At 36.7% G+C, this 12,068-nt stretch overlaps 1 protein-coding gene across 3 annotated transcripts in view; it reads right to left on the bottom strand.

Moving 5' to 3' along the window:
- The window catches only part of LOC126484276 (enhancer of mRNA-decapping protein 3), a 92,534-nt gene that overhangs the window by 46,217 nt on the left and 34,249 nt on the right, over nucleotides 1-12,068 (bottom strand). For all 3 annotated transcript variants that reach the window (XM_050107701.1, XM_050107700.1, XM_050107702.1), the window contains 2 exons: nucleotides 9,848-9,996; nucleotides 9,582-9,750 (listed from right to left, as the gene is read on the bottom strand). In XM_050107701.1, the coding sequence (XP_049963658.1) occupies nucleotides 9,582-9,750; nucleotides 9,848-9,996 (318 nt within the window). The remainder of the gene's footprint in view (nucleotides 1-9,581; nucleotides 9,751-9,847; nucleotides 9,997-12,068) is intronic.

Here is a 12,068-nt window from a genome sequence, read left to right as displayed (position 1 = left end):
AAATGTTATAAAGAATTTGAGCAGGCTTTTCTAGCAAAATGTTGGTCTGTTGGAATACAAGAAAGACTTAGGCAGGAAGTATTATATCCTGAGCCTTTCTCATTTTCTAGAGGATCTCTAAAGAGATATTTTGAGAAATACATTAATAAATCTTTGTATTGGGATGTACCGATTCCTTTGCCGGATATACTTAGGATACTCAAGTCCAGACTACCCACCAGTATAAGGAATCAGCTGTTATATATAAATGATAAGGATATAGACTCATTTATGACTACGCTTGATCATATTGATATAACTGAGGAGGACAATAAAAGGGCAAGAGAAATGTCATATCAAAGAAGAGTAATAGAAGCGAATCTGAGATGCAACTCGAATGGGAATGGCAGTAATGGTAGCAGTAACAATAATCATAACCAACTACACTCTCCGAGGAGACTTAGAAAGGGACAAAATGCAAACAATAATTATTACCATAATGGAAACTTTAGTAATGGTGCAGCGAGGGGCTATTTTAGGAACAATAGGAATTTTAATCGATATAATCCAATGTATGCCAACACAAGACAGTTCTACCAACACCAGCAGAACAACAATAATAATTACACGAATCAGGCAAGACAATATAGACAGAATTCACCACAACAACCGATAATCACTGAAGTAGCTGAAGAGACAAATACCAATCGGACCAACAATCAGTCAAACTAAACATGACCGCATCTTGCCCCGGAGGAGCGGTCAGGGGATCTGTTAGGGGCGAAACAGTAAAATTACAATTGTTAAAATATAATGATGGTGAGCTGTTGACTGAAGAGTTAACAAAGGATTTAATAACGTGTCATAATGACAGATCGAGTGTTCCGGTATCTGAAGTATTTGTTGAAATAGAGGAAGTTCCAACGAATGTGATATTAGACACCGCCACTTCCACCAATGTCATCTCAGGCGCTCTTTTTAGGAGAATTATTAGGAAGAAGAAGGTACCAACTTTGCCGATACAGAACTGCAAAATCATCGGAGCTGTTGGAGCACGCTCTCCCAATGTCAAAATACAAACACAATTAGAGATGAAAATGGGAAATGTAGCGATAAAATGCACGTTCCTTGTAGTGGAGAAGTTATTAGTGGACTGTATTCTTGGTATTGGGAGTATGCAGGAGTACAATTGTCAGATTGATTTTTTGGAAGGAATAGCTAAATTTAGATTAAATGGAGAAGAGATAGCACTGGCTTTAAATAGAAAGGAAACGGTGCAGGAGAAATATTGTCGCGGTGTCATAATTCAATTAATTGACACTACAAACGGTCGTTGGAAGCAGCTTTCAAAGGATTTGATACAACAGGAGGACTTTAACCAAAAAACAATGATAAAAGCTAGTGAATCAAATCAGCTTACCGGAGAACAAAGGCAGCAGCTTCATTATTTGTTAAAGGCATATGAAGAGATTTTTGATGAGAAACCAGGAATTATTAATGGGTATATTTGTCACCTACAAGTGAAGCCACATCAGACTTACTGTTACACGCACTATCCGATCCCCTGGCATTTAAAACAATCTGTTCAAAGGGAGATAAATAGAATGTTAGAATGGAACTTGATTGAGCCATCAGCTAGTCCATATTGTTCTCCACTCTTAGTCGTTCCAAAACCTGGAGGCAACGTAAGATTAGTTCTGGATGCGAGAGAGATTAATAAAATAATAGTACCTGTAAGAAATCACCCAGAAAATACAGATGAATTAATTCAAAATTTCCAGGATGTTTCGTACTTAACTAGTGTTGATTTGAGAAGTTCGTACTGGCAGGTCCAAATGGATGAAGAATCTAGGAAATATACCGCATTTATCTATGCTGGGAGAAGTTACCAATTTAGAGTTAGTTGTCCCATTCGGACTTAATATTAGTGCTGGAATATTTATTTCAGCGTTGGATTATGTTCTTGGACCAGAATTGCGTAGTCGTATAACTGTGTTTGTTGACGACTTATTAATAGCCACGAAAACATGGGAAGAGCATTTGCATATTTTGGAAAGGATTTTTGCTGTTTTCAAGAAAACTGGAATTACAGTAAACTTACAAAAGTCTCATTTTGCTTTACCACAAATTAAGTTCTTTGGACATATGATAGATGCGAAAGGTATCCTGCCTATCGAGAAGAAGATAAGTGCAATTCGAAATTTTCCATCACCACGGAATAAAAGACAGCTGAAGGGATATCGTTCTTCCGTAGTTTCATGAAGACTCAAGCCATGAATTCTAAGGCATTAAACCGGCTTCTACGGAAGGATGTGCCATGGCAATGGACTGAAGAATGTGAACTAGCTTTTCGAGACATTAAAGACCAACTCGTTAACGCATCCTTATTATATCACCCTGATATGAATTGTGAGTTCTGTCTGTCCACAGATTCATCGGATGTTGGATTAGGTGCTTGTCTCTTCCAAATAAGGAAAATAAAAGGGGTACCAACATTCTGCCGGATAGCATTTGCTAGTCGAGTGTTATCGCCCTGTGAAAGAGCCTATACGACCACAGAACTTGAAGCACTTGCAGTTATCTGGGCATTCAAGAAGTTTAACTATTATTTATATGGTTCGAAAACGATTGTGTATTGTGATCATCAATCACTAACCTTTTTGCAAACATGTAAATTATTACATCCCAGACTGTCACGTTGGACAATGACACTACAACAGTACCAATTTAAAATTATTCATGCGTCTGGCAAAGAAAATATTATTGCGGATGCACTGTCAAGATCCCCAGAAGGTTTAACGCCGGAAATAGAATCAGTAAATATTTCGGATTTTCCAGTATTACTGTTGCAGGACAATATCTACAAGACTTATTATGTACATCTTTGTAGAGATATGGGAAATTTACAACGAAAAGACCCTCGATGGAAGAAGATAATTCAGCTAAAAGAACAACAAAATTCAAGGGCTAGTTTAGATCATTATAAATTAGTAAATGGAGTATTATTCTTCATATGTGGGAAGGACAACAATCCATGGTGGTAAGTATGTATCCCAAAGGAATATGAGGAAAAATTAATTTGGTTTACCCACTTATCATGGGGACATTTTGGTATAATTAAATGTGCCAATAAAATAGGAACATACTGTTATTTTCCGAATATTCGGAGAAAAGTGCACCAAACAATACAAAACTGTTTACTCTGTCAAAAGGCAAAACCGGATAATAGAAGTAGTAAGCATGTTCTGCATTCAATTATTCCACGAGAGCCAAGGGCGTTAATTTCGTGTAATATCTGTGGCCCTCTCCCACGATCAAGAGGAGGAGTCAAATTCATTGTTGGATTCTTTGACGTGTTTACAAAATATGTAAAACTATATCCATTTAAGTGTGCTACTGCTAGAGCTGCTGTTGTGAGTTTGGTGCGTGACTATCTTCCACATGTAGGTTTACCGAAATCCATAATTACAGATAATGCCAGAATTTTTACCGGATTTAAATGAAAGCAAACATTAACACAGCTTGGTATTCGACAAATTTTGACATCATGTTACCATCCACAAGGTAGTCCAATAGAATGAGTTTTCCGAGAATTAAACCGATTTATGCGTACATACTGACACAGTAAACAAACATCACGGGCTGATTATTTGTCAGAATTTGAACAAATATTTAAAAACCTGACACGTACCTCAACTAACTTTACTCCAACAGAGCTTATGTTTAGTCAGATTGAAAAGAACTTCTGGATAAACCATCTGCAAAGTATGAAGACCAGAATTTAAAATGGGAGGAAAAGATTCAACTCGCACTTGTCAATATAACTAAAAAGGCAATACAACGGAAATTGACATATGATAAACGGATTCACCGGGATTCAGACGTTTCATCTTGGAGAAAAGGTTTTATTGAGGCGACACATCCATTCCTCGAAACTGATCAAGAACATAAAGAAATGGAATCTTATTTATACCGGACCATATGTTATTGTAAATATACCAAATCCTGGATCATACTTGTTGGCATATCCCGAATCGAAAAGAATAAAGGGATTATTCCCCCATAATGATATTAAGAAATTTTTTGAAGGATCGTAGATCTGTGATTTAGAAGAATTTAGAGTGGAATTTGACTACGAGTCGAATGAGTATATAAATATCAAGATGTTTATGCTGTTTAGAGGGTAAGAGACAGTGAGATTACTCCTGTGATTGGTTAAGAGACAGTGAGATTACTCCTGTGGTAGGTTAAGGGACAGTGAGATTACTCCTGTGGTAGGTTAAGGGACAGTGAGATTACTCCTGTGATAGGTTAAGGGACAGTGAGATTACTCCTGTGATAGGTTAAGAGACAGTGAGATTACTCCTGTGATAGGTTAAGAGACAGTGAGATTACTCCTGTGATAGGTTAAGAGACAGTGAGATTACTCCTGTGATAGGTTAAGAGACAGTGAGATTACTCCTGTGATAGGTTAAGAGACAGTGAGATTACTCCTGTGATAGGTTAAGAGACAGTGAGATTACTTCTGTGATAGGTTAAGAGACAGTGAGATTACTCCTGTGATAGTTTAGCACAAAATTTTAAGATAGGTAGAAGAAATTGTTAATTACTAGTGTTTGTAAGTGTGGACTATGAGCAGAAGCCACAGTGATATACAATGAAAGTGCATCAACTTACGTGAGGATTGCGTGTGACACTTGAACAGTGCGGGATATGTAGGTAAATACGCCGTGTGTATGATGTGCGCTATTCGCGCGAGAAAACAAATGAACTGTGAAATGGAGCAACAGTCGATAATGTCACTGCTGCAAACAATTGAAGAAACTCTCTGGTTGCGCGAGAGAAAATTATTATAATTTTTAGATTTTTCATTATGCCTTCTCTACCAGGAGAATTAATTTAAGAATATTAATTAACATTTTAAGAATAGCAGTTTGTGTGTTTCATATTATGGACATAATGGTTGAAATATATTTCCATAAATGTTCATGAGAGAATGAAGAAGATCCTGCGAGTGGCTGATTTGTTAAATGAACATATGTCATCATTAATGATATTTATTTGCAGGTGGATCTATAAATCAATTAATTATAAGAATAATGAAAATTTTTCAGAGAATGTTTTTTTCTAGAAATTATTCCTTTTGTGGACTCAGTGTCATATGCCTATGTTTAAAATTTTTCATCAGGTGTAAACTGAAATTTTATCCATAATTTCGTAATTGAAAGCAAACCTCGGACAGATTCAATGCTCTACTTCCACCTGCACTATAACAAAACGAAGACTAGATTAAAAAAAAAAATTTTTTAAGAGGAATACATTCGATATGAGCTACAACAAAATTTAAATGCCCACAGTCTATTTGGCAATGTTTTGGACAATCTGCAGTTGTAATGCAAAACAACTTTGGTATTGAGGACTACAAAAAAATTCGCGATTATCAGGACTGATGGATGTTCCAGTCTAGTACAGATGGAAGAATATAAGAATCCACTCCGACTTTGAGTTCAACGATGAAATATGGACTTCGTTGCCTTAATCCACTCTCTTCCAGGGATTTATTCAGTCAGAACCTTTTCTTATCCCATTTTAAACCTGTTCCATGTTCACGTCCATGACCATCTATTCCTGAGATCATCTTGCTGTTTCTACGGCACATTACCAGTTTCTATCCTGTACCATAAGCCATCGCTTGTCCTCCGTACTGCCTCAACCAAACGCTGTACGTTGCCTACCCGCTGTCCGTACCAAGTGTTCCTGTTCCATCGACTTCACAACGAGATCGCCGGCTACATCGCTGAAAGAAGAATTTTGAAAATTTTTTTGAGCAATATTGTAAAATTTTTTTGGCTATGAGGCACTTTTCCTTCGATCTAATATATCGAGCTTCTATATATTTCAAAATTACTGGATTTAGGCTTTCCTGTCTTCTTTAATACGCGAGCTGGGTTCTATTCTTCTGCGTTTTCCAGGGTTTCCCTGTGAAGGCCAGTTCCCAAATGGGTAGACCTTTTTCGTAATTACACCAATCTACATATTCCCTGGTTATGTACTCGGGATGCGGGTATACCCCGGTACATGTAAAAGCTACAGCTTAGGTATTCTCCTAACTTACTGTCTTAACATGATACCCATACTCTCTATAGTAAAATTCTATTAATTCAAAATATTCCTCTTTTGAATAAACAACCCAACAAATTTTTCCTGTTAGCTCGCAAAGTGTATTATCATTAACTTTGCTCGCTGCGAGGGGCAATTGTAATATCTCTTTATATTCGATGAATTATTCTGATACAATTCTACCCTTGAATGACATTTACAAATTTTCTATCTTCATACTCGCAGAATCCATGCGCAAAATAGTTTCATACAATAGCTATGCCATGAGCGCATAATTATTCTTTGTAGTACTCTCTCTGGGGGTTGTTAGAAAAAAAAAAAAAAGCTTCCGAGATTGTCTTCATGCCGATTAGCCTGAGCTTGGTTTGAAGAATTGTAATTTGAATATTGAGATTTATGACAAAAGATAACTGAGACGAAATTGTACGATTAAAAGGGAAATATACATATATATTGCTCCTTGATACAAAAGGTGTGTATTTGACATTTGAGAATTAATGATATTCATCAATATATTGCGTAGTTGTTAATCAGAAGGGAACTTCCGAAAGACTGGATACGAACCTGCATTTAATAATCCAAGAGCTCCATTACTTCTTCGGCAGGTTAAACTTCATCAGAGCCAAATATCCGTTTGATCTGAGGTTTCCGACTGATTATACAACGCTCCCAAAAATTACGAGGCATTTTATTTGTACAGATCATCAGACTGCTGCAAAGCACGAGCCTCCAGAGAAGAAGAATCATCGCCTGATTTCATTCTAACAAGTAAAATTTCTGAATCATTTTGAGTGAATGAGCTATGACTGTGTTTCATATTATGAATGACTGATTGCTCAAACGAATTGAGAGCTACATAATCACGTAGATAGGACGAAAAATTACAAAACTGTAGCATGGAGGGTGTGGGGACAAGTATGTTACCATATGTTGAGACCAGGACAATTTCGAGAGCAGAGAATGTGTTGTAAGGATAACTCTCATCTGCACAGTTCAGAACAGATGGTGGTGGAGGGAAGGATCCAAATGGCTCAGGTAGTGAAGCAGGCATTGAAATTAAGGACGTAATGTTTAGCTGCATGTTGTGCCACAGAGTGGTCTACTTTGCTCTTTGCCACAGTTTGGCAGTGGCCGTTCATCCTGGTGGGCATCTGGTTGGCAGTCACACCAATATAAAAAGCTGTGAAATGACTGCAGCAGAGCTAGCATATAACATGTTTGCTTTTCCCAGGTGACCTGGCCTCTGATGGGGAAGGATAAGCCTGTGACAGGACTGGAATAGTAAGTGTCACTTCCAATCCCAACCCCCTGCCACAGGGATCACATCTCTGTGGAAGCCTCTGGTGCCGGATCCACCCAGTTCACCCACCCGGATCATTTAGCTAGAGACTTCTGTGTTTGTGTTATGGGTGCAGACTCAGTTACTACTGGCAGTTCCATTTTAAGTAGACGGAACTGTGCTAGTCAATCACCATCTCTGTGTAAAGACCTGGTCTTTTCGTCAGTACAATTCCTTTAGGGCAAGTATATCATGAGTTGGTACTGTTTTCTGAATATAGTCAGAAGTTGTGAAACCACATATGTGTCATCCCAGTATTTGTTCCAAGTCTTAACTTTGTTTTTAAGGGAATTTTAACAATATTGTCAGGTCAAGACCCCATCTCACTTAGGCGAACCAACTATTTCCTTCTTCCAACACCTTGTCACCCAACTCCAAGTGACACTCATGTTTGGGATGCAACAAATCATCAAGTAACAATAAATGTGAAAAGATTTCAAGTTAACCACCATGGTGTTGCGTCCATCGTTTCACAATCAGGTTTGACTACATCTTGTTACCCACATTCTACTTTTGTTGATATTTATCTTATTACCTCTCTGTCCATTCTGTTTAACTGATCTTTGAAGACCTTTGCACCTAAGACAAAGTGTCATACGCAAACCTAAAAGTTTTTATTTCTTATCCCTGAATTGATTTTCCAAATTTCTCTTTAGTTTCCTTTACTGCTTGTCCAATGTACAGGTTGTTGCAGCCTATCTCCAATGTTATTCAATATCTCAATCATTTCTCAACCACTGCTTTCCTTTGATGTTCTTCAAATCTTGTAACTGCTATTTGGTTTCTGTACAAGTTGTAAATAAACTAAAGCTTCTTGTATTTGACCCCTGGTAACTTCAGGATTTCAAATATCATATTCCTGTCAACATGTTCAAAAACTTTCTCTGAATCTACACATGCTGTAAATGTTGGTTTGTCTAGCTTAAAATTGATGTGCTAGGGTAAGTTTTATTGTATTGCTACATTTATTCAGAACATAAAATAATCTTCCCTGAGGTTTATTTCTACCAGCTTTTCCACTCATCTTTAAATAACTGAAATCAGTATTTTTGCAACCATGACTTATTAAACTGATAGTTTGGTAATATTCATACTTGTCATCACCAGCTTTCTCTGGAACTGGTTTCATTATATTATTCTTGAAATCTGAGGTTTACCTGTCTCAAACATCTTGCACACCAGGTGTAATAATTTTGTCATGGCTGGCATTCCCATGGATATCTCTAGTTTGAAGGCATTTCATCTACTCAAGGTGCTTTGTTTCAAGTTGAGTTTTCCTCCTCAGTCAAATTATTCTTGCACTATATCTCCTATCTCATCATCTGTTACTTCTTGTCCCCTTTCTATAATATTGCCTTCAAGTTACTTTCCCTTCTACAGTGATTTTATATATTCCTTCCACCTTTCCCTTCACTGTTTTCTAGCGGTTTGCCACATGGGTTCTTGGAATTCACACAGCTGCTCCTTTTTTTCTGAAGGTCTCTTTAATTGTATAGGTGGCATCCAAGTTTCCCCTAATCAGAAATGCTTTCACAACTTTCCCTCTTTTGCATTTGTCAGTCTCTTTTTTTTTTTTTTTTCAGTTCTATATTCCCTTTACCCTTGTTCATTTTCTGCATATTTTTTCTCTTTTTATCAATTAAATTCACATTTTGTGTGTTATACAAGGATTTATGCTGAACCTCTCCTTTCACCTATTTGATCGTAACTACCTTCACTATTACCTCTGAAAGCTACCCATTCATCTCGTCTTGTATTCCTGTACACTGTTTCTGTAAATAAATTACCCCAGTCCCATTTCCTTAATTTCTTACCTTTCTGCCATTTCTTCAGTTTTAATCCACAGTTCATAACCAATAAATTGCAGTCGGAGTCCCTGTCTGCTGCTGCAAATCTTTTTCCATTTAAAAAAATTATCCTGGATTTCCTTTTTTTCATTTAAAACCTTTTTAAAGCTCTTTCTTACCACTATATAACAAGTTTTCTGAATTATCCACATCTCTCGCTTGTGTACAACCTTCTTTCATTTATAGCAATGATTTGTAATTAGTTTGGGTGAAATAGAGAAAGCAGAGAGATAAGCATATGGTAAGATACGTGTCAAATTCTCATGAAACCACCACATTTGACAAAAATACATTACCTGTGACATATTCTGCCAACCCTGGTGCTGGTACTATAATTTGTCTGTATGAAGCTGGTGAGCTTTCTATAACATTTTCATAATGGCGATATTTTTGATTTCGTTTTGCAAAGTCTGCTTGTCGAATCACATCAGGCCTTTGTGATGCATTGATCTCGTCATAAATTGCCTATAAATAACAAAACAGTGGAGAGATTGTCCAAAAAAATTGTGATTTATTTCTTAACTACAAACTGTCTAAAAAAAATTAAATGTTTCTTTCTCACCTTCTTATTAAATAATGCTAAATTTTTTTCAAAATCAAATTCATGGCCTAATATGTTGTCAACTGATGAGCCAAAGCAAGCTTCATCTCTTTCTGACATTTTCTGGCGAGCTCTGTCCTTTTTGCTGGGTGTTCTGCTCCCTTCATTAACTGCAATAAGTTATATTTAGAAGGAATCACATGTTAACCATTTTAAATATTCATTCATTACACTGTAATTTAGATTAAAATATGCTTTAAATGAAGTAAATTTTGCTGATTCTTTCTCATGCACTAATTTGGTAAAATATTGCACGGTTTCTGTACGTCATTCAACAACACCCAAAAGCTTCACCAACGTGGTTACTCTGAACTGCATAGAGGAACAGCAGATAACAATACAGATAGACAGACAAAATCTTCATTTTCAAAATATGAAGCAATGATACTGCTTTGTTTTATGAGGACTAACTGTAATCAAGAACTGAAGATAATACAAATAATACAGTGAAGTTCTTTTCCAAGAATTACCAAATGAAAGAAGTCTAAAGCCGTAGCAAACATTTATAAGTAAATAAAACAAAACTTACAACAACAAACAATATGCAATGCTATTTCACATGAAATGAAAGCTGACACAAATGAGACTGAGTTCACTTAATTTGGCTGTGAAAGATAATAATACCAAATATAGCCAACATTACATAGGATAGTGCTGATCGATAGGGATGCGTGGAGGGGATGAGATGTGTGCATGCGTGGCAGCACAGAGCAGGCAAACAAATTCCACATTACCGAACTGCGTTGCTGTGGGCAAAAATCACTTCATTTGCCTATGGTACATTGTATTATACATTCAAATCTGTAAGGGGAATAATAAATTTTAAAACCAAGTTCGATCAATCGTCTTAAGAGAAATTTTGTTTCACGACTTTATGACATTGCATCCATCTCTGCACAGCTTTAGTCCATGTGATGTCTGAAGGTGAGAACAGCTGACACAGCTTTGTGAAGATGTGAAGTACAATTTTTCTCAAAATTACAACTGTCTACCGACAAGGTCATGAAACTACTTGCAATAAAAGTCATTTATTGCGATTTGGGCTGTATTACAAGTAAAAATTTAATATACAACAAAATAAACTTCAACCACAAGCCGAAGTTAACATATTTGCTCAAAAACTCCTTCTACTCCATAGAATTTTTAAAAATGGCATAAGGCGTATATGTGGGTCTTCGACAGTAGTTCAGTGTATAAAGAATTAATGGTAGAAAAGACTAATGTAAAAAATTACTATAAAAATGCTCAGTATGGTGTTATATTTTTCGCTGTCAATGGGCATTGTGGGCATAAATTAACTCGTTCGACATGACAGTGAGAGACAGCATTTATAACCCATCGAAAAAGCAAACAATTAACCATCATCTGTGCATAGCCCACGAGACCACTGACTTATAACGCTGAAAACCACTGATATCTCAAAAAGTAACTTTCCCTGTCATTTGAAGGCATGTTCTAATTCGTACGTTGAAAGTGACAGGGATTTACCTGTGGCAATATCAGAGTTTCTGATGAATTTATCCTGCCACATTCTCATAGGTTATTAGAGCATGCAACACACTGAAAAGCTTAACTTCTCATTGGGCAATGTGTTTAATATTATAGTCTGCATACTTCCCAGGATATAAATTCCTAATCAATAAAGGCTAGGAAGTTCTTATATACTGTGTATGCTACTGATATGTTGACAAACACATTTTTTAAACCGTGAGTCTTTAAGACTACAAAATATTACTACTTTGCTTTGTTTCAAAATCTACATCATACTACCAGCGTCTGCTATCAAGAGTATGTTCGAACCACATGATCATAAATTACAATGATGGGTGAAGGATTATATCCATCTTCACCTCGCTATCGAAGTACTCTTCCTGAAGCTTTTCAGCATGCATTAGACCGTGCCCACGCTGAAGGGGGGGCAGGGGGGGAGGGGGGGGAGGATTTGTGTCTGTTATCTTAAATGATTTTTTTTTTCCTCCCACATAGTCTTTAACCTTTGCCCAAATTAATTTCATGGTACTACACTGAGAATGACATGTGGATAAATGCAAAACTGTGTGACAACACTGACATCACGGAACTTATATATATTAACAAGCTGCAGGAGTTCGGCACGAGTCTCGTTTACACTCTGTGAAATATTTAAATTTTTAAGCTAGGGCAAAATATTCATTCTCCTTGT

This window comes from Schistocerca serialis, chromosome 6 (assembly GCF_023864345.2).
Source record: "Schistocerca serialis cubense isolate TAMUIC-IGC-003099 chromosome 6, iqSchSeri2.2, whole genome shotgun sequence".
NCBI lineage: Eukaryota > Metazoa > Arthropoda > Insecta > Orthoptera > Acrididae > Schistocerca > Schistocerca serialis.
Note: the sequence above shows the minus strand (reverse complement) of the source record. Positions and strands in the feature narration are given on the sequence as shown.